Below are 22869 nucleotides of genomic sequence, written 5' to 3' on the forward strand. Positions count from 1 at the left end.
AATGTGAAGCCAGCCTCCCTACAGGAATACATAAAGGGTGCATAGAATAGAGCAAGAAAGAGAAGGAAGAAGGAAATGAACGAAGAGAAGGAAGTGAAGAGGAGGCAGTAAGAGAGAAAGGGGGGAGGGACTGGTCTCTGAAGCCAGTGTAGTGGCATAAGCCTGTAATTTCAGTGCTTGCTGCAGCAAGAGGGCCACAAGTTTGGGGTGAGTCTTGCTAAATAGTAACACTTTGTATAAAAAGAAATCATAACAGTAACAACAAAGGAATGATATCGATAAACATAGTCAGTTTCAAAAACTCAAGACAATTGAAAAGAAACCAAATACAACATTAAAAGAAAACACAGGGGCCAGAGAGATGGCTCAGCAGGCAAAAGCACTGGGTTCAATCATGAGGGCCAGACTTCAAATACCAGCACCCATGTGGGCAGCTCATGAGTGCCTGTAACTCTAGTTCCAAGGGATCCAATGGCCTAGTCTGGACTCTGTAAGCATGCACATACATATATGTGCATGTATACACACACACACACACACACACACACACTCACTCACTCACTCACTCACGCACGTGCACACTTTGAAATGGGAGAGAGACATGTAAAGCACTGTGCACACGCAGCACTGGCAAGAGGAAGGCAGCAGTACTGAGTTCCAGGCTACTTGAACTACACAGCAACAGCCCGTCTCAGAAGAATGGAGCCAGGGAGACACAGGCTACAAAAGCAGGAGGAACTGAGTCTGGATCCCTGACATGCACACAAATGTTAGGCGAGCACAGGTGGCCACTTGGAACTCAAGCACTTGAGAGGCAGTTGACAGGGGTCCCTCAGCCAAGCTGGCTAGCTAGACGAGCTGAGTCAGTGAGCCCCAGAGTCAAGTGGAAGGTTCTGCGTTAATACATATGGTGGAGAACATTTGAGGAAGACACCAGTATCAACCCCTTACCCTCATCCACACACACGAAACCACACATACCACAAATGCATGGAAATCACAAAAGACAACAGTTAAGAAGGACAATATTAAGAAAATGTTGAGATATGATTGTGAAAATGATATGTATGAATTATTCAGAAGGATCTATAAAATTTTCATTGTAAGGGCTGAAGAGATAGCTCAGGGTTAAATGCACTGGCTGCTCCTCTAAAGGGCAGAGTTCAATTCCCAGCACCTTAATGGTGGTTTACATGCTTGTAACTCCAGTTTTAGGGGATCCAATGCCTCTGGCCTCATTGGACAAGAGACACACATGCAAGCAAAATACCCACACAAATTAAATATATTACATTTTTTTCCAAGTTGGTGTGGTGATGCATGCCTTTAATCCCAGGACTCAGAGGAGATTTCTGACTTTGAGACCAACCTGGTCTACATAGTGAGTTTCAGACATGGGTCCCTCCAAATGTTCTTTCCAATGTAAAAAGGAAAATAGAAAAAAAGAAAAGCGGGGGGGGGGGGGGGGGGGGGGGGCCAGGTGCTCCTGGTGCACACCTTTAATCCCAGCACTCAGGAGGCTGAGGCAAGAGAAAGAAAGAGAGATAGAGACAGAGACAGAGAAAACCAGAAACTCCTCAAACTAAAAGTACAACATATCAATGGGAAGTCAACAAAAGAGATATCTGTTGTTTCATTTTCACACCTACTCAACACTGACAGGCAGCTTAATGTAAGAAGAGAGACGTGCTCTCTGAGCCTCTTCTTCCTGGGTCACGTGTTTACTACTCCATACCCCTCACTGTTAGGAGACATACACAGGTGCTTACCTTTTGAAGCAGGCGGTGTGAAAAATCTGTTCTGACTGTGGAAAGCACCCCGTCCTCCTCGATTGCCTGAAAACGCACCTCGAGAGGAAACCTTCTGTGACACTTTGAGTGGCCGTTTCGGTGGGGGTATGCCATCCTGAGGGACCACTTCTTTACTTTCAGCTGCCACAAAGTCATCCACGTGCATTGACGGTGGCCTACTCGTGTTCTGTTTTCTCTGACGGAAAATATCATGGGGCCGGATGCCCTGTCCAAATCCGCCCCGGCCCCGGCCCCTTGGAGGTGGCACAACATGAGCGCGTTTGGCAGGCTCGATGTACTCCGATTTCCCACTGTTAAGACAAAAGCCCTCTATGAGAAAATGTTTCTTTTTCAGTTTTCCAGTGAAAGTGTCCAGCTTTACTTTACTAAAAATGGAATTTCATCATTTGCTGCATTCACTTACAGGAACTGCTCCAGTAATATTACTTTCGGTGATAATATAACTAATAACATTTTTTAAACAATCCAGGAAGTCTGCTTCTTGCTCAAAGGAAGAACAGTACAGTACAATGAGGACTCAGGATAGCTCAGTTTGATTTGGAAGTGCATCGCCCTACATTCAAACCCCAGCAACAGCAGCGGCAACAGAACAACAGAATGCACCAGTCACGCCCCAACAAATTACAAGTGGCCAAGGTGGCACACGCCTTTAATCCTAGCACTCGAAAGCAGACAGGCCTGTGAGTTCAAGGACAGTCTGGTCTACATAGTAAATTTTCTAGGACAGCCAGAGAGCTACATAACAGAGAGACCCTATTTCAGAAAAAATGGGAGAGGGACTAAAGATATGTGTCTACCTTAAAATAAGGTCTGCTGTGGAATGCACTTTACCTTGAAGTTATGAATGTCTCGTGCTTATGCTTCCCAAGTTTAAAACCCTTAGTAGCCTTGGTTCTTCCTGGGGATGACGGTTCTGACAAAAATGAGCGCTCTAATTCTGAGTGCAAATCAAAGTCACTACAGCACTTTTCAGAGAGCTCAATCAAGTCGACCTTTACCTGTAGTCATAAAAATAAAATACATTAAATTTAAGTTCGTGGAACTTTCACTGGAGAAACTGCCATTACCTACAAAGTCTATTTCTTCTCATGGTAAGCCACCATGTCTAACCAAAATTCAGTGTTTTAGTCACACTACTAAATTTTAATATTCCAACAGTCACACAAAGCTACTGGCTACTATAACAAAGGTGGAAAAGCACAGAACATTTCCACCCCTATACAGAGTTTACTGAACAGCACAGTTCTAATGAGTCACTAAGAAAATTATACTAGAAATAAATTCCTTAATGAACTTTTAGTTATATTATGTGTATTATGTTCTTAAAGGAAAAGCAGCTCTCATTACACTCAACATAACTTAAATACAGATTCCTCGTTCTTTCAGCTCCATTACTCAGGATGAGCACTAGTCTGGCCCAGCAGCATAAAAAGGCCATGTGCTTCAGAGGACGGATGAAAGAGTGTAATGTTTTTGCCTCATGATAATCTCAAAATACTAACTACTAACTAGCCTGAAGCCAAAAGAATGAATTCTAGATCTCAGTAAGTGGGTGACTGCCATAGAGATAACACAAATTTGCCCTAAAATACACCTGAAGAGTATGTTACAAAAACTATATGAGTACTAGCAACACAAAAAGAAATAAATAGAAACATCAACTTTTTCTAATAGTAATAAAATCTTTCATACCAAATCTAGATCTGTATCAATTTCTTCAGCCTGAAAAGGAGTAAACCACATAGATTTTAACTGGTCATCCATGACGTCAGCTAGCACATATGCAGTCCTAGAATATGAAAAAAAGGATTTGGTTAAAAGCAGAATCCCAAAATAAAGTATTTTAGGTTTACCTAAGTAAAACCTATAGAAGACATAATTAAAATGATTATTCTCCAAAGGGTTAATAAGATTAGCCCTTAATCCATACAAAAACTATTCAAGAATCAGGCATCCTTAAAAACCAAAATATTCAAAAATAATCCTACTGAGGGAGATTCCTAATGATGTTCTGCTATCCTCATAGATTGGTGCCTAGTCCAGCTGTCTTCAGAGGCTTCCTCCAGCAGCTGATGGGAGACCCACAGCCAAACATTAGGTGGAGAGAAAGCCCAGGTTGCAGGGCCCTTCCCTGGGAGCTTGGGGACCCCCAATAAAGATGGGAAAGTGGAATTGTGGAAGCCAAAGGGGTCAAGGACACTATAAGAACACTGCCAAAGGAATCAACTAGGCAGGGCTCGTGGGGACACACAGAGACTGTCATGGAGGAGCCTGCATGTGTCTGTGCTAGGGCCTCTACATACGGTATGGTTGCTGGTGGCTGTTTTGGGAGGAATCCTGACAGTGTGAGTGGGGCACCTCTGACTCTTTCACCTGCTCTTAGGACCCTTTCCCCCCCTACTGGGTTGCCTGATCCAGCCTTGATGTGAGAGTTTATGCTTGCTCTTATTGTATCTTCTTGTGCTGAGTTTGGTATGTCCCTGGAGGCCTACTCTTTTAGGGAGGGGTGGGGCTGGAGTGGGGGAATGAATCTGGGGGAGAGGGGAGGTTGGTGGGGAAACTGGGAGGAAGGAGAAGCTGCAGTCAGGATGTACTGTGTGAGAGAATAAATAAAAATTAACAAAAACAAATCCTGCTTGGGGCTTTTTAGTAAATCCAACTGAGCCTGGCTTTATGCAGGTTGATAGCACTGTACCAGTTTGAACAGAAACCGCTAGTATTTAAAATGTCTAAATATAGAGACTGGATGTCAGTAAGGCTACAATGGCAAGAGTTAAAAGAGACTGATACCCTCAGCTGAGTGTAGTGGTTCAAACTTCTAGCAGTCAGAAGGCTGAGGCAGGAGAGTCACAAATTCCAAACCAGCCTAAGCAACAGGAGATCCTGTTTTCAAACAAAAACTACAAAAAAGTTCTATAATATCTAAGCTCGGGATCAATCAACATTGTTCTGCCAGCCTGTTTTACAGTCTGTATGCCTGGCATAGTATGTGTATTTTTTTTTCTTAAAAAGCAAAAAAACAACAACCTATAAAATATACAAGAGGCTATAATTACCCTACAAACACTGGAATTTTTATTATCTCAATCTTTACAAAAAGGTTTGTTGACCCAAACTAGACTTCAGCAGTCATAATTTAAATAATCTAAACCTCCACCGCCTGCTCACTTTACCTGTTGTTGAATAGATTCTGCAGAGATTCTGGGGCTGAAAGCACTGGCTCTACATCCTGGTCACTGAGAGGCAAAGGGTCACCAGACGACTCCAGCATCTGCTTCAGGCCAACTACACTGTCCAACAAAGAATCCAGGTTGTCATCATCTTTTGAATGTTCCTAGACACAAATAAAAGCAATGAGAAGACCAGGCAAATAAAACCTCAGCACTTAAGCCCTAATCTACTGATTGTAGCAAAAGAGGTAGAATTAACTCACGCTAAAAATTTGGAACACCATCTAGAAGTCATCAGCTAAACATAAACAGTAAGTGTTTTAAAGTGAAACAAACATCAAAAACACTTGTCATTTCTGAACAATGGCAGCAGAGGCACCCACCCTGCATTCAAACACAAATAATCCAAACCCTCCCCTTGTTTACGCATTAGATTCATAACACGATGGAGAGGAGCTCTCCAAACCACTAATCCAAGGAGTGAGTCCCTGGTGGGTCTAAGCACCCGCTAAGTTCTATTATGTCAAAGTCACCACAGAAAGTTTGTGCTAGTCACACTGAGAAGGAAGGCTGACTTATTGCGAGGTTTTCTAGTTTTCTTTTTACCAAAACAAGCTTCTCTAACTGAAGGAGCAGACTCTCTGGACTTTCTTCTTTGCTCTGTAGAAGCTGTTTTAACTCTGCAGCGTTAATACTCATCGTCCGGGCTGGGTGAGCTCCCTCTACCTCCATGAGACCACTGTCATCTCCACAACAGCCCTGTAAATGTCACACACAAGGAAAATTTGAGAACAGAGAAATTTCAGGCATTTGCTATGCTATGCCCTCAATGTTAAAATTTTTACCACTCAACAAATGGCTACTTTTAAAAAGGATTTAGTTTACTGAAAGTGGAAATATTTTGAGTAAGAGTAATAAACTAGGTAAACACACATTTAAATTACTGACACACTTCTCAAAAAATATTTTATAGCCGTAAGTATTGGTATACTTATACTGGCACTTGGTAAGACCATAACTGATGCATGGTCAAGAGCCAGAAAGACTCCTGTAAGAACAGAGAGCTGAGGAAATGGAATTATATCTCTGAAGACTATACAGGCAATAAAAACAGCAACTATCATATATAAGACCTGCCGAAAGAAAAACAAATATTTCCCACTTAAAATTCATACATATTACTATACAAGAACAAAAGATGCATATTAGGTAGTTATGCACATGCCAAACAGTAGTTGCTAGTCTAACATCTCTTATTTTAAATGATACAAAATGAATTATGAATTATGCTCTGCCAGGAGTAAAGTCCCAAAATAAGTGTCCCCACTAATCTTGATGTAGGATTTAATATTTTCCTGTGAGTTTCATAAGCTTATGTACACTATGTATGTACAGGAACCCATGAGGGCCAGAAGAGGGTGTCAGACTCCTTATTAAAACTGGAGTCGCGGACAGCTATGAACTGCCTGATGTGGGTGCTGTGAACCAAGTCCTCTGCAAGAGGAGTCTGTACTCTTAACCACTGAGTCATCTCTGCAACCCTAGTATTGCTATTTAGCATAAACATTTAAAATTTTGTTTGGAGTTCATAATATTTCTCCTATAAATGCTCAAATGTCAAAAGCTAAATGAACATTATCATGGGGGGGGGAGGGACGCGCAAGTTCTCCAGTTACCCCCGCTGGCCTCAAACTCTCTATATAGCCACTAACGCCTTCGCTCTGGTCCTTCTGCGTCCATTTCCCAGTTGCTGGGATTACAAGCATGTGCCACCGAACTGGGCTACGGAGTGAAACAGTGTTTGTAACAAAACCTACTCCGTCTGACAATGGGCCTGGAGCCTGACAATGAGAACCCTAGATGGAGGAAGTGACGTACACTGTGCCAGAAGAGAAAGTACCTCATAGTGAAGTTTTCTGTATATACAATATGATTGGTGGTAAGTAGTAACAATTCTTAAGGCTTTGACAAACTGAACTCCTGGGTTGTTTCAAGAAAATGGACATTTTATTACATGCGTGTGTAAAGCTATCGTAAGTTTCATCCATCACACATTTCATCTATTAAACTGTACAATACAAGGCAAGTATAATGTAACCCAAGCAGAGACAGGAAGAGAGCAAGTTTAAGTATGGGCTACACAGCAAATTCAAGGATAAAACTATACAACTCGATGACAGCTGACCTCAAACTGAAAAAGGAGCAGAGGACTGAGAGGACTGAGCAAAGGAGCTCAGTGGCAGAACACTTGCCTAGCATGCATGCTAGGCCCTACCTGAGTTCTATCTCTAGCAACACACACACAATTTTAAAAAGAAGAAGAAACACAAAAAAGAATGAAGCACCAGAAACAGTCTCAAAATCATTAAAATACTAAAGTAAGCATTAAATTACTAAAGGGCCAGAAGAAGCTCAATGGATGCAGGGGCCTACATCAGGCCCAGGGATCCACACAGTGGAAAGAAAGACACAATGACTCCCACAAGTTGTCCTCTGACTTCCACATGGCATTTGAACACACACACACACACACACACACACACACACACACACACACACACACACACAGAGAGAGAGAGAGAGAGAGAGAGTTCCAAAAGAAGAGTCAGAAAGAATATGTGAAGAATTAAAGCTACATGTCTTCCAAACTTATAAAATACAATTATCTACACTTCCAAGAGACTACCAAACTCCAAGTATGATAACCACGAACAAAGCCCAAAGGGCCAATGTGACGGCCCAGGTGGCTGTTAAATGACTAACAGACGAACAGCACACACTGTGGCATGTAGGAGACACAAGGGTGACTCCTGTGCTGCAGGATGGAGCGAGACAGGTTAAGTGTGGCAACACAAATGTGCTCATTTTAAAATAAACAAATTATTTATTTTTGGAATTATGTACTGTTGGGACCATAGGCGAATCAGATTAAGTAAATGTTTACAAAACCATAAAGATCAAAAAGCTGACAAGCAATTAGCCAGACTTAGAGAAAGAAAACAGAAAAAGGAAGGAATTCAGACAACACTTTGCCTAGCACATGAGTATAGTGGGATATTCACTTTGTCTCCTTCTGTGGCACTGACCACGCCCATTGGGGGTGGAGCCAGGGGTGGAAGTGACCTGTGGAAGGAGGTCTGAGGAGGAGCCAGAACGCTTTCTTGCTGGCTGGTGGGCTACAAGAAGAGAGCATCCAGTGGAACTTGCTGGTGTTCATCTGTCTAGGTTGTAAGTTATTTCTCCCTGAATAAACATCTATTCGGCCTATTTGTTTATCCTGATCCTTATTTAACCGCAGTATCTGGTGTCAGGTCAGTGCCACAGAAGGAGACACAGTGAATATCCCATTACACATGAGGCCCCCAGGTTCAACGTCAAGTACCACAGAAAGAGGAAGGACTCCAATGATAAAATCAGGAACAAAACGGCAGACAGCTTACCAGAAATTTTTGAGTTTTAAGAAAATACTAAGGCCAATTATATGCCATCAGAAACTAAAGATGAACCCAGAGAAATATATCTCTAAAAGGATGAAAAGAAGCTTAGGCTTAGAAAACTCTGAATAGACTTAATTAAATTAGTAGTGAATTAAATGAGTATTTTAAAGAAAAAAAAATGAGCTCATGTGAGAGCAGAAGTCTCTAAAATTGGAACCACACAGAGGAGATAAGCATGGCCCCAGTACAAGGTGACACACTCATCTGTAAAACATTCCAGTGCACACAACAAAATAAAGTTTTCCCACAAAGAAAAGGCCAGACCCCAAATGGCTTCATTAATGAAGTATATAAAATAATAATCCTTCACAAACTTCCAAAACCTAAGAAGGAAACCTCTTCAGCTTACTCAAAGAAGCCAAAAACATCACCAGAAAAGACAGTTACAGACCAAGATCCCTTATGAATTCATACATAAAAATATTCACTTAATAGAGCAAACTGGATCCAACAATACACATAAAAAGAAAGGATCAAACTGCACTAACCCCAGGTTAACAATGCTAGTTCAACAATTCAAAAAAAAAAAAAACAATCTACTCTAAATAATATGCAGAAACCCATCCCAGGTTAACAATGCTAGTTCAACAATTCAAAAAAAAAAACAATCTACTCTAAATAATATGCAGAAACCCTTTGTGTGTGTTTATCACAATAAAATCATAAAAAGCATTGGCAAAATTCAACAACTTCTCAAGACACAAACACGTAATTATGTAGCCCTGGCTAGCCTGAAACTCACTGTATAAACAGACTACGTTAGCCTTGAACTAATGTCATTCCTCCTTTCTCTGCCTCTGAGTGCCAGGATCAGAATGAACCACCAAGAATGGCAAAAAATTTGCCAACAAAATTGGAGGATGATGTGTAGACCAGAAGGTCACCAAAGAGCCTTAGACAGATTACACGCATAAGGTAAACATACTAGCTAGGAAACTCACATTTCCTCATAGAATCTTTTATTTTGTAACCTTTACAACTTTCTCTAAAAAGTAATCCTACATGTGAGCTGAATTTCTTAAATAAGCATTGAAAAGATGAGCATATGAATACATACACAACTTCCTAATCAATATTTTTATGCAAGATGTGTACTTGTACACACATGCATGCACAAGCACACATGCTTGCAGGCATACACTTCCTAGCCAGCATTTTTATGCAAAGCTAGATTACTGTGCAATAAAAATATATAGGAACTCAAAGTTTCTAAGAATATATTAATAGGTATAATAAAGTTCTGCAGGGGAAACACTGACAAACTTAATTAATGTTAAATAGTTCTTAAGGCAGAGACTTCTGGAATATGGGCCACAATACGCTACGACTTAGGAAACAACTACAGAAGAGTCTGAATCAAATTTGAACACATATGAGCAAAACAGCTACCCTGTCTTTTGGACAGCATTTCACTTCACAGTTAGATGAAAAAGGCATAATTCTATGCTTCAAGACAGTGTTTTTAACTGAAGTAGTTACTTTTAGCCTGAGACATTTGTAATGTTTTAAAGAAATCAAATAAAAACAATAAGTACACTTACCATTGCATCAGAGTTAAGGATCTGTCTCATGAACTCCAGAAATGAGGACGCAAGCTCACCTGTGTCCTTACTAAATGTGCTGACTACTCGCTTCAGCAAACTATGCAGAGCACTTCCGTTTTTCCTTAGAGAACTGAAATTAAAGACAACAGCAGAGACATTAAGAACGGTAAGGAAAATAAAGAGATAGGCAGGCATGGTGGTGTACACATGCACGCCCAGATCTCAGGAGGGGGCAGAAACAAGAGAAAAGCTCTAGAGGTTCCACCCTTCCAAATACTTTGGCACTTTAAAACAGTTCTTCATGTTGTGGTGATTCCAACTACAAAATTATTTTGTTGCCACTTCATAGCTATACTTTTGCCACCATTATGAATTGTAATTCAAATATCTGGTATACAGGATATCTGATATGTGACCCCTGTGAAGAGGTTGTTTGTTGTTCAAAGGGGTGGCGACCCACAGGTTGAGAACCACTGATCAGGGCCAACCAGAGCTTCCTGATGAGGCTCTGTCTTGAAAGGAAACAATAGAAAACAAAAAAGAGCTAATGTGTCAAAACATTACGTATGTAAACAAAAAAGAGCTATCAAATAAACACACATTAAGTGTGTAAGATTAGTATGAGAAATAACTAAGTTCAGAATACAATTTATTTCACCATTCAAAAAACATAAAGACATTTTAAGTGTCTCTGTCACAAACAATAAAATGAAAAAAAAAAATCAGCTCATTTTAATCTATTAAATCTTTTTTCTTTTTCCTCCCTCCCTCCCTCCCCCACCCCTCTCTTTCTTTCTTAAGACAAGCTCTCACTATGCAGGACTGGCTGACCTAAAACTGACAATCCCCCTGCTTCAGTTTTCCAGATGCTATGATTACTGGTATGTATCCTATGCCTGGCACTTATCAAAAAATTTATGTCAAATAATAAACTTTCAGATCTATCACAAGTCACTTGCTAGTTCCCTATTTAAACTTCTTCCCATGGTGTGAGGGTTTCTCTAGCATCAGAGGGCTAGCATCACTATCTGACAGACCAACTCGGGAAGCCTAACTTAAGAGTTACAAAGGACAAAGGAAATCAAGGGTTTAGAGGTCAAGGACTTTCTGCTTTAAGACCTGGCTGGTAATTGTTTAGGCTTTGTGGGCTACACACCACTCAGGTGTCCTACTGCAGACTACCGCACAGTGGGAAATGGTGCTGGAAATGAACAGATGGTCCAGCAATGCCTTATTTGCAGTAACTACAGAAAACTGGACTCAGCTTACAGTCCAGTGTGCTCAACACAAAAGACTTTTGCATGACAAACCCCGTGGTGTATGTCTAAAATCCTGAGTACTTAACACGGTTCTTAGTTTCAACAGAATTTCAATGCCAAACCATTTCAATATTCAGTTGTCTTGTAAGTTACAATATAACCAGCCAAATGGAAGTAAGTAGGATATTATCACTGAACAAGCAGTGCTCCCATTTACCAAATGTCAAGGGAAGATCAGCCGCCTGCCCTTGAGAACATTTTACATGGTTAGACAGAAAGGCTTGAAAGAAAGGAGTGAAATCATACCTAAAGAAAAGGATAATAATGGGGAAAGTAACAGACCTTCACAATTACTAGTGACTAATTAAACCTTAAGCAAATGAGTTATATTTGTGCATGCTCTATTAAAAACTTAGGTCGTTATACAGAGCATTCTGTTCATGCTCTGTATGAAATGCTAGCTATAATAGTAGCTAGCATTTCAGCAGCTGAAGCAGGAGGATCACATGCTTCAGGCCACCCTGGACTACAGAGTAAGGCCCTGTTTCAAACAAGCAACCCAAAAAAACCAACAACAAAAAAATCTACAGTTAATATATCTATTAGAATAGCTTTCATGAAAACTAAACAAAAAACTGGCAAAACCAGGGCATGGTGGATCTTGTCTGTCATCTGAACTATTCTGGAGGCAGATGCTGGAGGACTGAAGCCCAGGAGTCGGAGGCCAAGCTGAGCAACATAAGAAGGTTGGTCCAGGTCAAGAGATAAAACAACCCTGAGGTAGGACGTTCTGGTGAGGCTAAGGAGCCAGGGGACTCTAACACGGTGCGGATGGAAAGCAACCGGGAGATGCACTTTGGAAACAACATTTGACTGGGTTACACAAGCAACCTGTCACATGACCTAGGCATTCCACTGTGGCACCTAATCAAGAGATGTTTTCAGGTACCCACGGAAGTCAGCCTTATACAGACTTATAACAGTGTCATTAATATGTTCCGGAAAAGAATCAACTCACTTAGAAAAGATTTTAAATCCATTACTAACTGCCAATGAAACTACCAAACACAAATTTTTTCCTACAAGAAGTCACACTTTCAACCTTCCATAATAAGCATGAATTAAGTAACTGGCAGGGCGCAGTATGTTAAATTCTGCAAAGCCTACCTTTTTAAGTGAAACAATCCATAGTCATGTTCTGCAAGAAACATCATCGTGCGAACACAAGTCAGCAGACAGTTGTAACTGCTTTCGGAATTAGCTAGGGTCACCAGCAGACAGTCACAGATGGCAATCATCAACTCTTTACTCGGCAGGGAATTGGAGAGCTGCTCAAGCTCAGAGACAGGACCTTCAGAAGGGCTCGGCAAGATGAGTGCAATGTCCTGAGAAGGGCAGGGAGATACATTTTGAAATGATTATCACCATCACTCCTGGCTACCATTTCTGAACACAAACCAACCAACACTTGCTAACAATCTTATGAAAATATCCTCATTGGGAGCTGGAGATATAACTCAGTGGTTAAGAGCACTGGTTGCTCTTCCAAAGGGTTAGATTCGATTATAAGCACCCGCATGGCAGGTCACAACTATATGAGACTCCAGTCCCTGGGGACCTACTGCCCTGCTCGGCCTCTTCCAAACACAGATTCAAACCAAACAGATAAACAACAAATGCTCTTTTATAAAAGCTAATGTAAGAATGTATATGTAAGGAAAGAGACACAGTATTTTCCTTATACTATTTTTCACCTTTAAAATTGATCTTCCATTTACATGAGAGGAAAAGAGTTTAGCACTGACTGTGACAAGGATAGAAAACTCACTTGGGCCTAACAACATGAATGCATCTAAGGCATTTTCTGGCATCTAACTAGTTTTAAAATCTCAGAAAGACAAATACCACCACTGTTGTCAATCATATGTGGATTCTAGCTTCTCCTTTTCATGTTACCTGTGTGGGATCGAGTGTGGTATAGCTCGTGAAACTAGAAAAGGGATTGTGAGGGGGAAAAGAGGTTTTAAGGAAGAGGACTAGGGAGTATAAATACTACATGAGATGTGAAGATGGAACACAGACTAATGCAAAGGGCACAAACACAAGCAGCTATAGAGAGCAGAAGAGCAGAGAAGGACTGACCAAAACACAGTATGTATGAAAATGCCGTCCTCTCCTGCCAGTCAGTTTTCTTTAGGGTGTGGCTTTTGATAGACTGCCCATGCTCTGGCAGACGGCCCTACACCCATGTATATGCTGGCAGCACTAAGTGGACTCAGCCATGAGGAGCCAGGAAGACCTGGGGTGTAGTGGAGAGGATGGAATAAGGGTGAGGGTGGACTTGAACAAAACACAGTACATGTGTGTATGAAATTCTCACACATATTTATACTTCACAATAAAAGAGACAAAATGGCCTTATAAGGAACTGAACTTGGCATAGTTTCAATTTTAAAATGGTTCAAAAGCTTTGACAGTGAAATACCTTAAATCAGTCCACTATCCACTAATTTGTACTCCTTTTAGATTATAAAGGCTCCTAGAAATAATATTTTGGCTAAAATTTTAGGAAACATCAATATTGGATGGACATAGAAAACAGACTTCAATTAAATGCTTCTCTCTACCTTTTATACTTTTAAAATTCAAGCTTTCCAATAGTGAGCAAGTTGAGCTAAGGTCACCTAAGGAAACACCCACCGCTCACTATGGAAGTCAGCTGGGCTTTTAGGGCCCTGCAGACACAGACTTGCATCACAAAGAAACTGTAATGAAGTCTGAGCGAGAAGGGCAGTTCTGAATGAAGTCTAAGTGGAAACGAAACTGGACGCAAGGGGTCCTAGCCTTCCTCAGCAGTCACGTGACTCAATGTGAGTACTTGTAATAATTAACACCAACCACAGAGGCCTCAAACTTCCACAATTACAGTCTACCACTTCTGAAAACAAGTCACACGCAGGTCCTAAGTCTTTGCTGTAACTGAACTGCACTTTATCATCCAACATAGGCTTTTACTAAAAATACTCCGTCTGAAAAAAGAGAATCACATCTATTGACTAGTTGGCAAGAGCATTTTACTAGCTAAAAAATGCAATGACATATGCGAATGTTCTTTAAAGATCCCAAACAATGGAGACAGAATTCCTGTCTCATGAAGCTATAAGCAAGTCAGTAATACACACAGCAGGAGAAAAGCTACTGTTGAAGAGCAGCTGTGACGTCAGTCAGAATACAGCACAACTGCAGTGATTCTTGCTGCTTCACAAGCTGTCCACATGAAGTGGGCATGTGGCACACATTGCTATCCCAGCACTTGGGCACTGGAGGAGGAAAATAGCAATTCAAGGTCACTCTTGGCTACACAGAAAGTTTGAGGCCAGTTGGAGCTACAAATGACCTTGTCTGAAAAGATTAACCATTCAACCAATATCAATGTTATAAAACTGAAGAATGCCTTGGTACATATTAATATAATTAGGAAGTAAAGTAATACAGTAAGTATTAATTAGCCAAAAAAAAAAAGTATTGAAAATTAGCACAAAAGCAATTATCTGGGTGGCAATACTACCAAAAAGGAAAAATCTCAAGAGACCCAAAAGCTAAGCCAAAGAGAACTACAATGCTCCAAATCAGCTAAAGAATAGCCCAGGAGTATACAGCACAGGCAAACTCTTTGCTCCCAGCCAAGACTTACATCAAGACTAGCACTCAAGCACACATTGACACACAGAGACAATAAGAAACTGAATACCTGGTCACAGAGAGACTGCAAAATGGACGTGACATATTCCACACACTGCTGGCGAATAACACTGTCCCCAGGAGACCGTACCAAAGCTAAAAGATCCTGGAATATCTCTGCATATCTTTCATCGCCTTTAATTGTTCCATTAATTAGATGCAAAATAGCTAATTTACAAGCTTTGTGTGAAGCCAGAGCATCGAGAAGAGCAAGCAACCTGGTGGTTTGGCTAGTATACTGTTTTTCCTTATCTTCTGAAGTGCTGAAATAAAATCAATATATTCAGTAAACAAGCTTCTTGATTTTGAAGGCATTATTTAGCATTTTCTATGTATCGATTCACACAAATTTTGCATAAAACATACACCTCGTTCCTTTGATATGATAATGTTTCTGGAATTTTACAGTCACTGTGAAATTTTATAAACTCAGGTCTTTAATAATATGCTTCCAGTCAGAGGGTTCTTTGTACCTCATCTTTTAAAACTGCACTGCAGGACTGGGGCAGGAAGGTGACTCAGCACGTAAAGGCACCTCTGTAACAACCCTAAGGACCTGAGTTCAATCCCCAGAACCCATGCAAAGAAGGAAAAAGAAAAGCAACTTTATATATAAAGTTGTCCTGAACACACACACATGAGCATGTATATGCACACATGTATGTACTACAAATAATGATGAAATAAGAAAAGCAAAAGCCCCAAATCAAGACCAACATGACTTGTATATGAAATGAAGTAGTCTTCTAAAGAAAATAATTTACATATATTAACTTATGCACACATGTGTGTATGTGTGTATATTTACACATCCGTGTGTTATCTGAGCTTACTAAACCCTAGTTTCCAAACTATGTAAAGGAGGGTATCTTTGTCAAGAGCAACTTGAGGAAAACTTCTTAAGGTGTAATGAAAATACCTTTGCAAGTCTTCTACAATCAAATCCAACACAGTTCTCATGATCAGAAGAGCAGTTGGAGATGCAAGGTCACACAATTGTACACAAATACGCCGTAACATATGTTGAATGGGCTGGCAGGTTGTGCCAGAGAAAGAACGAACTATTTCTTGGAGCAACTTTGCTTGAACATGAAGGTGCATGCTCCACAATTTTCGGGTGTTGAGTGCCACTGATATATCATGTGGCTCAATAACCTGTTAAAAAAGTATAACGTGTGTGTACATAGATTTTTAATATTTATTATAGTCGCAAAACTGTTCAGGAAGAACTGTTATAAAAAGAACACTTTTACTGCATGCTTAAAACATAATTTGCTATTACACAATTAAACAATTGTTTGAATCCAACAGGTCTAAAAAAAACATTGTTCTCAGCTTGGCAGTCAGTTGAGCAGAGTCCACTGGTGAAGCAATCTAATTGGCAAATTCTAAAACATGATAAAAGGAAGAAAAAAAGATTTGAAATAACAGGAAAATGTAAGTACAAGTATACATAACAACATAATAAAACTCACTTTGACAAAAGGTATTTAAAATGTTACCCCACATTTCCAACTTGCTTCAGTTTCATCTCACCCTCAACTCAGTTACTCTGTCTTTGAGAAGGAGGATGAAGACTTGCTTGGATTTGACCGCATCCCTGGCTTTATCTAAGGAGCTACCGCAGTCATTACAAGATGCATGGGATATGGAAGTGATACCTGCGTGGTCTGCATGGGCAAGGGGAGAGGCAGCAGCTCTGAAAGGAGTATGAGCCCAGAGAAGAAGCCTTCCGGAACCTTCAAGATGGAAGAGAGAACTTCCTTTAACATTAAAGACCAAGTGTTATTGGCCAGGGTCTCTTCAGAGATTGTGAGCTTTTCGTTAACTCCTTGTGTAAAAGTCAGTAAGATATCAATGATATCGTTCTGAATTTTCTGCTCATCACCATCCAAACGACCTGAGAGAGGGATAGAGCACAGGAGCATGTGTAAAGTGACAAGTGCTGAAGGAACACGCATGTCCTTGAACTCAAAGGATCCACCTCTCAGGAGCTCCGTCAACATAGTTTTAAGAAGAGTGAGCGTGCAGCGAGCCATTGAAATGGTAGTAACTCTGTGAAGGGTAGTCCCCATGTTCACATGGAGCCTCCAAGGCTGCGTCAAAATAGTGTTCAATTTCTGCAGAACCCGAATAAAGGTGTCCATTCCTTCAGCAGAAAAAAGCTGAATAACAGCAAGGTTCCATTTCAGGTCTTTCTGTTGACCTTTATGTAGGATAAGGAAGGAATAAGGAAAAATGAATTACTTACATGCTAATTATCAATCAAGAACATTTTGAATATTTAATATATGGTATTTATACTAGGCTTAAAGTATGGCAGTTTTCAAAGCACATTAATTACATTACCTTCAACGGGAGGTGGTGGACATGCCACATTACAGAGGACACGTAAGGCAGTGGTAAGGCCAACTCCTTCTGCAGTCATCAAGTTATCAATATTCTTTAAGAAATAAAAGCAGATAGGTTTAAGTTAGTCAAAAATATGAGCTTCTAGAGGTAGTATGTGTTCTTGAATGTGCAAGGCCCCAGATTGAACCCTCAGTAGAAAGGCTTTAAGTGCACACCATCTTCACTCCAGCACGTCTTCAGCATGAAAAGGCTGATGGGGTGAGGCATACCTGCAATGCCAGCACTCTAGAAGCTAACACAAGGGTGATAGCAATGAGTCTGAGGCCAGCCCCGGGTTACACAGTGAGTTCCAGGGCAGTCAGGGTTAGACATAATGCCCTGTCTCAAAAAAACACATGAACAGGACTGGAGAGATAGCTCAGAGGTTAAGAGCACTTGCTGCTCTTCCAGAGGTCCTGAGTTCTATTCCCACCCAACACCCACATGGTGGCTCACAACCATCTGTAATGAGATCTGGTGCCCTCTTCTGGCATGTAGGCAAAACATGCAGGCAGAACACTATACATAACAACTGAATTTAAGTACACGCGCGCACACACACAGACACACACGAACAAAAAAGAGACAGTAGACAGCATATAAGAAAAACCCTAATACTAAAGAAATATATAAATTATTTTACCTGAGATACATTTATTTCTTATACATCTTCTTTTTTTTAGTTTTTTTTAATGATTTATTTTTATTTTATGTGCACTGGGGTTTTGCTTGCATGTATGTGTTCATAGGAGTGTCAGATCACCTGGAACTGGATTTACAGACAGTTGTAAGCTGCCATGTAGGTGCTGAGGATTGAACCTGGGTCTTCTGGAAGAGCAGCCAGTGGTCTTAACCACTAAACCATCTGTCCAGCCCCCTCATAGGTACACTTTGTTCTGTACAATGTAATATATTGTACAATGTAATATATTTGCATATTGATATTAGAAAAACAAAAACAATAAATATAAACTATAACTCTATGTATTAAGAATGTAAAATAAGCTGGGCAATGGTAGAGGTGGTATACACCTTTAATCCCAGCACTTGGGAGGCAGAGGTAAGCAGATCTCTGTGAGTTTGAGGCTAACCTGGTCTACAAAGTGAGTTCCAGGACAGGCTCCAAAGCTACACAGAGAAACCTTGTCTTGAAAAACAAAACCACAAAATGAAATTAAAGAATTAAAAATAACCCTTTTTCTGTATACCCATTTTATATTATCTACTCTCAAGAAAGAAGCAATGACAATACCGAAGTGGCCTTTCGTGCTCAGGAGACTCCGTTGTGTTCTTTTGTTTTTGGTTTGAGCCCAGGGCTCACTAAGATGCCTAGATTAGCCATGAACTTCAATTCTGCTCCCTCTGTGTCAAAAGTGACTAGAATTACAGGTACTGACTAGACTATATTTAAAAATCCCATGGTTACTAAATCTTTTTCAAGACTTAGGAGGAAATCTTAGAACATTTATAGACTAAATAGCAGCCTTTTAAAAAAATGAAATCACCAAAGAGAGAAGGCAAGAAATATAACTGTTTTCTGTATTTAACAGCTGACTATGTTTTGTTTGCAAACACCAAAGTTTTGTTTACATTTGTAGCTTTCACAGACTAACATTATAAATAAATTTATTTAACTTGGAAAAAAAAAATCACACTAAATGATTTACGTATTCCAACTTGTAACTCTCAGGGTTTAAACACAAACAAAAACCCACTCTCCTTCACATGCTTCCCTTTCCCACTATCCTTTTCCCTCAACTTTTTTCTTCGGTTCTGCAAATTACTGAGACAACAAGAAATCCTAAGTGTCAACATTGGATCATTTAGTGTGTCTTAGGACAGGTACTATTTATGATATCAAAGTTAACAGGACAATGCTCTGAGCAGGATGTGGTGGTGATTACTATAATCTTGGGACTCAGGTAGAGACCAGCAGAGGTTCTAGAACCGGATTCTATCTCAAAACAAAAACAAAATAGAGATAAATATAAGGTGATATAAAAATAAAACTTTTGTTTTTGTTGTTTAGCTTTTTGGAGATAGGGTCTCATGTAGCCCAGGCTAGCCTCAAACTCACCATGTAGCTGAAGACAAAACTAACATGACCCTTACAGGCGTAGACCACCACACCCTGTGTACATGGTGCTGGGAATGGAAGCCAGAACATTCCAGCTGCTTGCTTCCCCAGCATGGTTCTGTTTTTGAGGCAGGGTTTTTCTACGTAGTCTCCTCTGACTTCAAACCTGCAATCCTTCTGCCTTAGCCACCCCAGTGCAGTTACAAGTATGCAACACCATGCTCAATCTAAATTTTTAAATTATAGAACATAATTCAATTTTTTTTTCTTTTTCCTCTTTCCTTCTTAAGACAGGATCTCATGTAGTCTAGGCTGCCTCGAACTGCTTTTTAACAGAGTATGACCTTAACTCCTGACCCTTCTGTCCTCACTTCTGGGGTGCTGGGATTACAGGCATGTACAAAAGGCTCATGTAATTCAATTTCTAGAACTAAATTTCTTAATTGTTAAGTATGTTAAGTCAAATGACTTTACATTTATTGCATAAGAAATCCATCAAAAATCACTCTACCATGTCCACGTAAACAGAACACACAATCGACTGGAGTTTACAGAGCATGAATTACTAATGAAAGAAAAAAAAAGGAAGGAAAATTTCACATGCCATTTGCAGCGATGTTAAGAACATAACTGCATCAATAAAAATATTCCTAAGGGCCATGCATGGTGGTGCACACCTTTAATCACAGCACTCAGGAGGCAAGGGCTGACCAATCACTGTAAATTCCAGGCTGGCTTGGTTTACACAGTGAGTTACAGGCCAACAGGGGCTGGCTACACAGTGAGACCTTGTCAGTTTAAAAAGAAAAAAAAAAAAAAAAAGCTCTTAAGAGACACAGAAGAAAAAAGAACACAAGGACTCACTGCAGGATCTGAGGCATACACAAACTATTTTATAACATACTACAACTGCAAAACAAAGACTGCTTTCCCTCTCTCACACACAGCACTCATCAACTAAACAGCAGAGATAATTCAGTCTACACTGATGTAGCTTAAAATGTTCACACGTGTGCCTTCAGCCCACCTTGCTATGCTGTATGCTGGCCCAAGTAGAAAAAAATAAGAAAAAAGTTTACAAGATTAATGATGAATGTACTGATTTTTTTCATTATGAAATATACATGAATTTTTCAATATTACTATTACGAATCATAATAACAGCGAGAACTGATCCACATTGAAATTATCTGGAATTGGCTATATCCACTTTCACCTAAACATACTGAGTTAAATTATTTCATGAAGTTAAGATATCATTAGCATTTAACTTTAAATGTTTTTGTAGGGCCTGGGAGACAGCTCAGGAGATAAAAGTGCTTTCCAAGAAGCCTGATGTCTTGAGTTCTATCCCTGGTCCCCACATGGTAAGAGAGAACCAAGTCCCAGAAGCTGTTTTCTGACCTCCATGCATGGAGTAACACATAATTTAAACAGAGCATCATTTGCATGTGTGTCCAAGTACATGATTACTACATCCACATATCAAACCCTGTACTACAGAGTTAAAGGGATCAATCAAGGCTGTGACTGCCACATTATCTAGACAGTAAGTTCAGTATTATCACTATGTATCATCACAGTTTCCCAACAATCAAAGCCCTTTTACCTTTTACTTACCTGTTTAACATATTCAATTAGATTTGGGATGCAGTTAATTTCAAATCTGAGGTTTTTCAGAGGTTCAAGCCACTTGCCAAGTTCTTAGAAACAAAAAGAATAATCTATAATATTTTAAAATGGAAGTCTTTATAACAAAACCTTTTTCCCCAAAGGAAAACATCACATCTGCAATCATTTCAATCATCTAGATTTTACAAAAGGATGAACTCTGGTGTCTGATTCTTTATCATGCTATATATATCCCAAATTGGCCTCAAACTCATGATCTTCCTGTCTCAACCTCCCAAGTGCTAGGATTACAGGTGTGTCTCACCATGCCCACTTTCTGCATATAATTCCTTATATATACTTTAAATAAATAAAAATGGAGCTCTACTCTGCTGACTCAAAATTTAGTGATGACTGTTACTTATCTGAGTGCTTTTCCAGTCTGCCTAATTTCTAATATAATGAAGATATGAAGAGACATTTAGTTAAGTATCATCTCTTCCTTAAACAGGAAATTTTCCTTTTGTCTTTTTTGTTTTGTTTTTACAGACAGGGTTTTTCTGTATTGCTTTGGTCCTTTTGTTTTTGGGGGGTGGGGGGTGGATGCTACAGGGTTAGATTAAACCTGTGCATGCTAGAGAAATACCTGAACATTGAGCTTTATCACTAACTCAATTTTGTCAACTTCTTAACTTGCCATTTTAAAATTAACTACTTTTTAAAGTAGTACAATGTGCTAATCGACAGTAGTCTTGTAAGCCAACTCGGAAGAGTGCAAACATCTAAGTATAGTAAACCCTGCAGAAACAAAGCTAGAGCAAAAACTAAACCTGCAATTCCTCCTGTCCGTTTTCACTGCCTTGTCTACCTTGATCAGCTAGACCACTACTAGGCACTTACAAAACCATTTATATTCTAAAACCCTTAAGTTTTATAAACTCTTTTCCTGAATTGCAACTCAAGACATGAAAAACAGGGGTTGGAGAGATGGCTCAGTGGGCAAGGTGCCTGCTGTGCAAAGCATGAGGAACTGGGTTCGGATCCCTGACACTCATGCAAAAGCCAAGCATGGTGTAAACAGATGTCACACACCTATAACACCAGTACTGGTATGGCAGACAGATGTATCTCAGGGACTTGCTAGCCAGCCAGTTTAGTTAAAATTGCAAGCTCCAGGTTTACTGAGAGACCTTGTCTCAAAAAAAGTACATAGGGCTGGAGAGATGGCTCAGCAGTTAAGAGCACTGGCTACTATTCCAAAGGTCCTGAGTTCAATTCCCAGCAACAACATGGTGGTTTACAACAATCTGTAATGAGAACTGATGCAGTTAATAAAGACATCTGATGTCATCTTCTAGCCTCAGGACCTTTGTATCATACTCATGCACACACATGAACATACACACAAATATGATAAAGCAAGGATTACATGTATCTCTTCATGTATCACAAGTGTTTAAAATAATTCCGGGTACCATACCTTGCAATTTAGCATTATTCTCATCTGCTTTACAAAGCTTCAAGAGAGATGCTGCGTGCTGTTCTAACATCTGGACATCACTGGAAGACTGAACCACCACCAAAATAAGTATGCATGCATAGTTATAAGCTACTGACTTCTTAGACTTGGAATCACTGAAATAAAATAAGGTTTTTAAGTGTGGAGTATGAAAATACGTTTTCAGGAATAATTTTAAACATTTTTTGGTATGTTGTTTTAAAGAGATCAAGGAAATTTACAATTCAACATTATCAACATTACTCAACA

At 39.9% G+C, this 22869-nt stretch overlaps 1 protein-coding gene and 1 non-coding gene across 5 annotated transcripts in view; one reads left to right on the top strand and one right to left on the bottom strand.

Annotated features, from left to right (window-relative positions):
• The window catches only part of Virma (vir like m6A methyltransferase associated), a 56241-nt gene that overhangs the window by 1807 nt on the left and 31565 nt on the right, over positions 1-22869 (bottom strand). For all 4 annotated transcript variants that reach the window (XM_051198175.1, XM_051198168.1, XM_051198159.1 and 1 more), the window contains 13 exons: positions 22582-22736; positions 21111-21193; positions 17372-17465; positions 16684-17228; positions 15942-16177; positions 15033-15285; positions 12449-12666; positions 10020-10152; positions 5588-5740; positions 4985-5145; positions 3504-3600; positions 2643-2809; positions 1770-2101 (listed from right to left, as the gene is read on the bottom strand). In XM_051198175.1, the coding sequence (XP_051054132.1) occupies positions 1770-2101; positions 2643-2809; positions 3504-3600; positions 4985-5145; positions 5588-5740; positions 10020-10152; positions 12449-12666; positions 15033-15285; positions 15942-16177; positions 16684-17228; positions 17372-17465; positions 21111-21193; positions 22582-22736 (2627 nt within the window). The remainder of the gene's footprint in view (positions 1-1769; positions 2102-2642; positions 2810-3503; positions 3601-4984; positions 5146-5587; positions 5741-10019; positions 10153-12448; positions 12667-15032; positions 15286-15941; positions 16178-16683; positions 17229-17371; positions 17466-21110; positions 21194-22581; positions 22737-22869) is intronic.
• Positions 8601-8704, top strand: LOC127233666 (U6 spliceosomal RNA). Its single transcript, XR_007835502.1, has one exon. It is a non-coding gene; the product is annotated as a U6 spliceosomal RNA (small nuclear RNA).

This window comes from Phodopus roborovskii, unplaced genomic scaffold (genome assembly GCF_943737965.1).
Source record: "Phodopus roborovskii unplaced genomic scaffold, PHOROB, whole genome shotgun sequence".
NCBI lineage: Eukaryota > Metazoa > Chordata > Mammalia > Rodentia > Cricetidae > Phodopus > Phodopus roborovskii.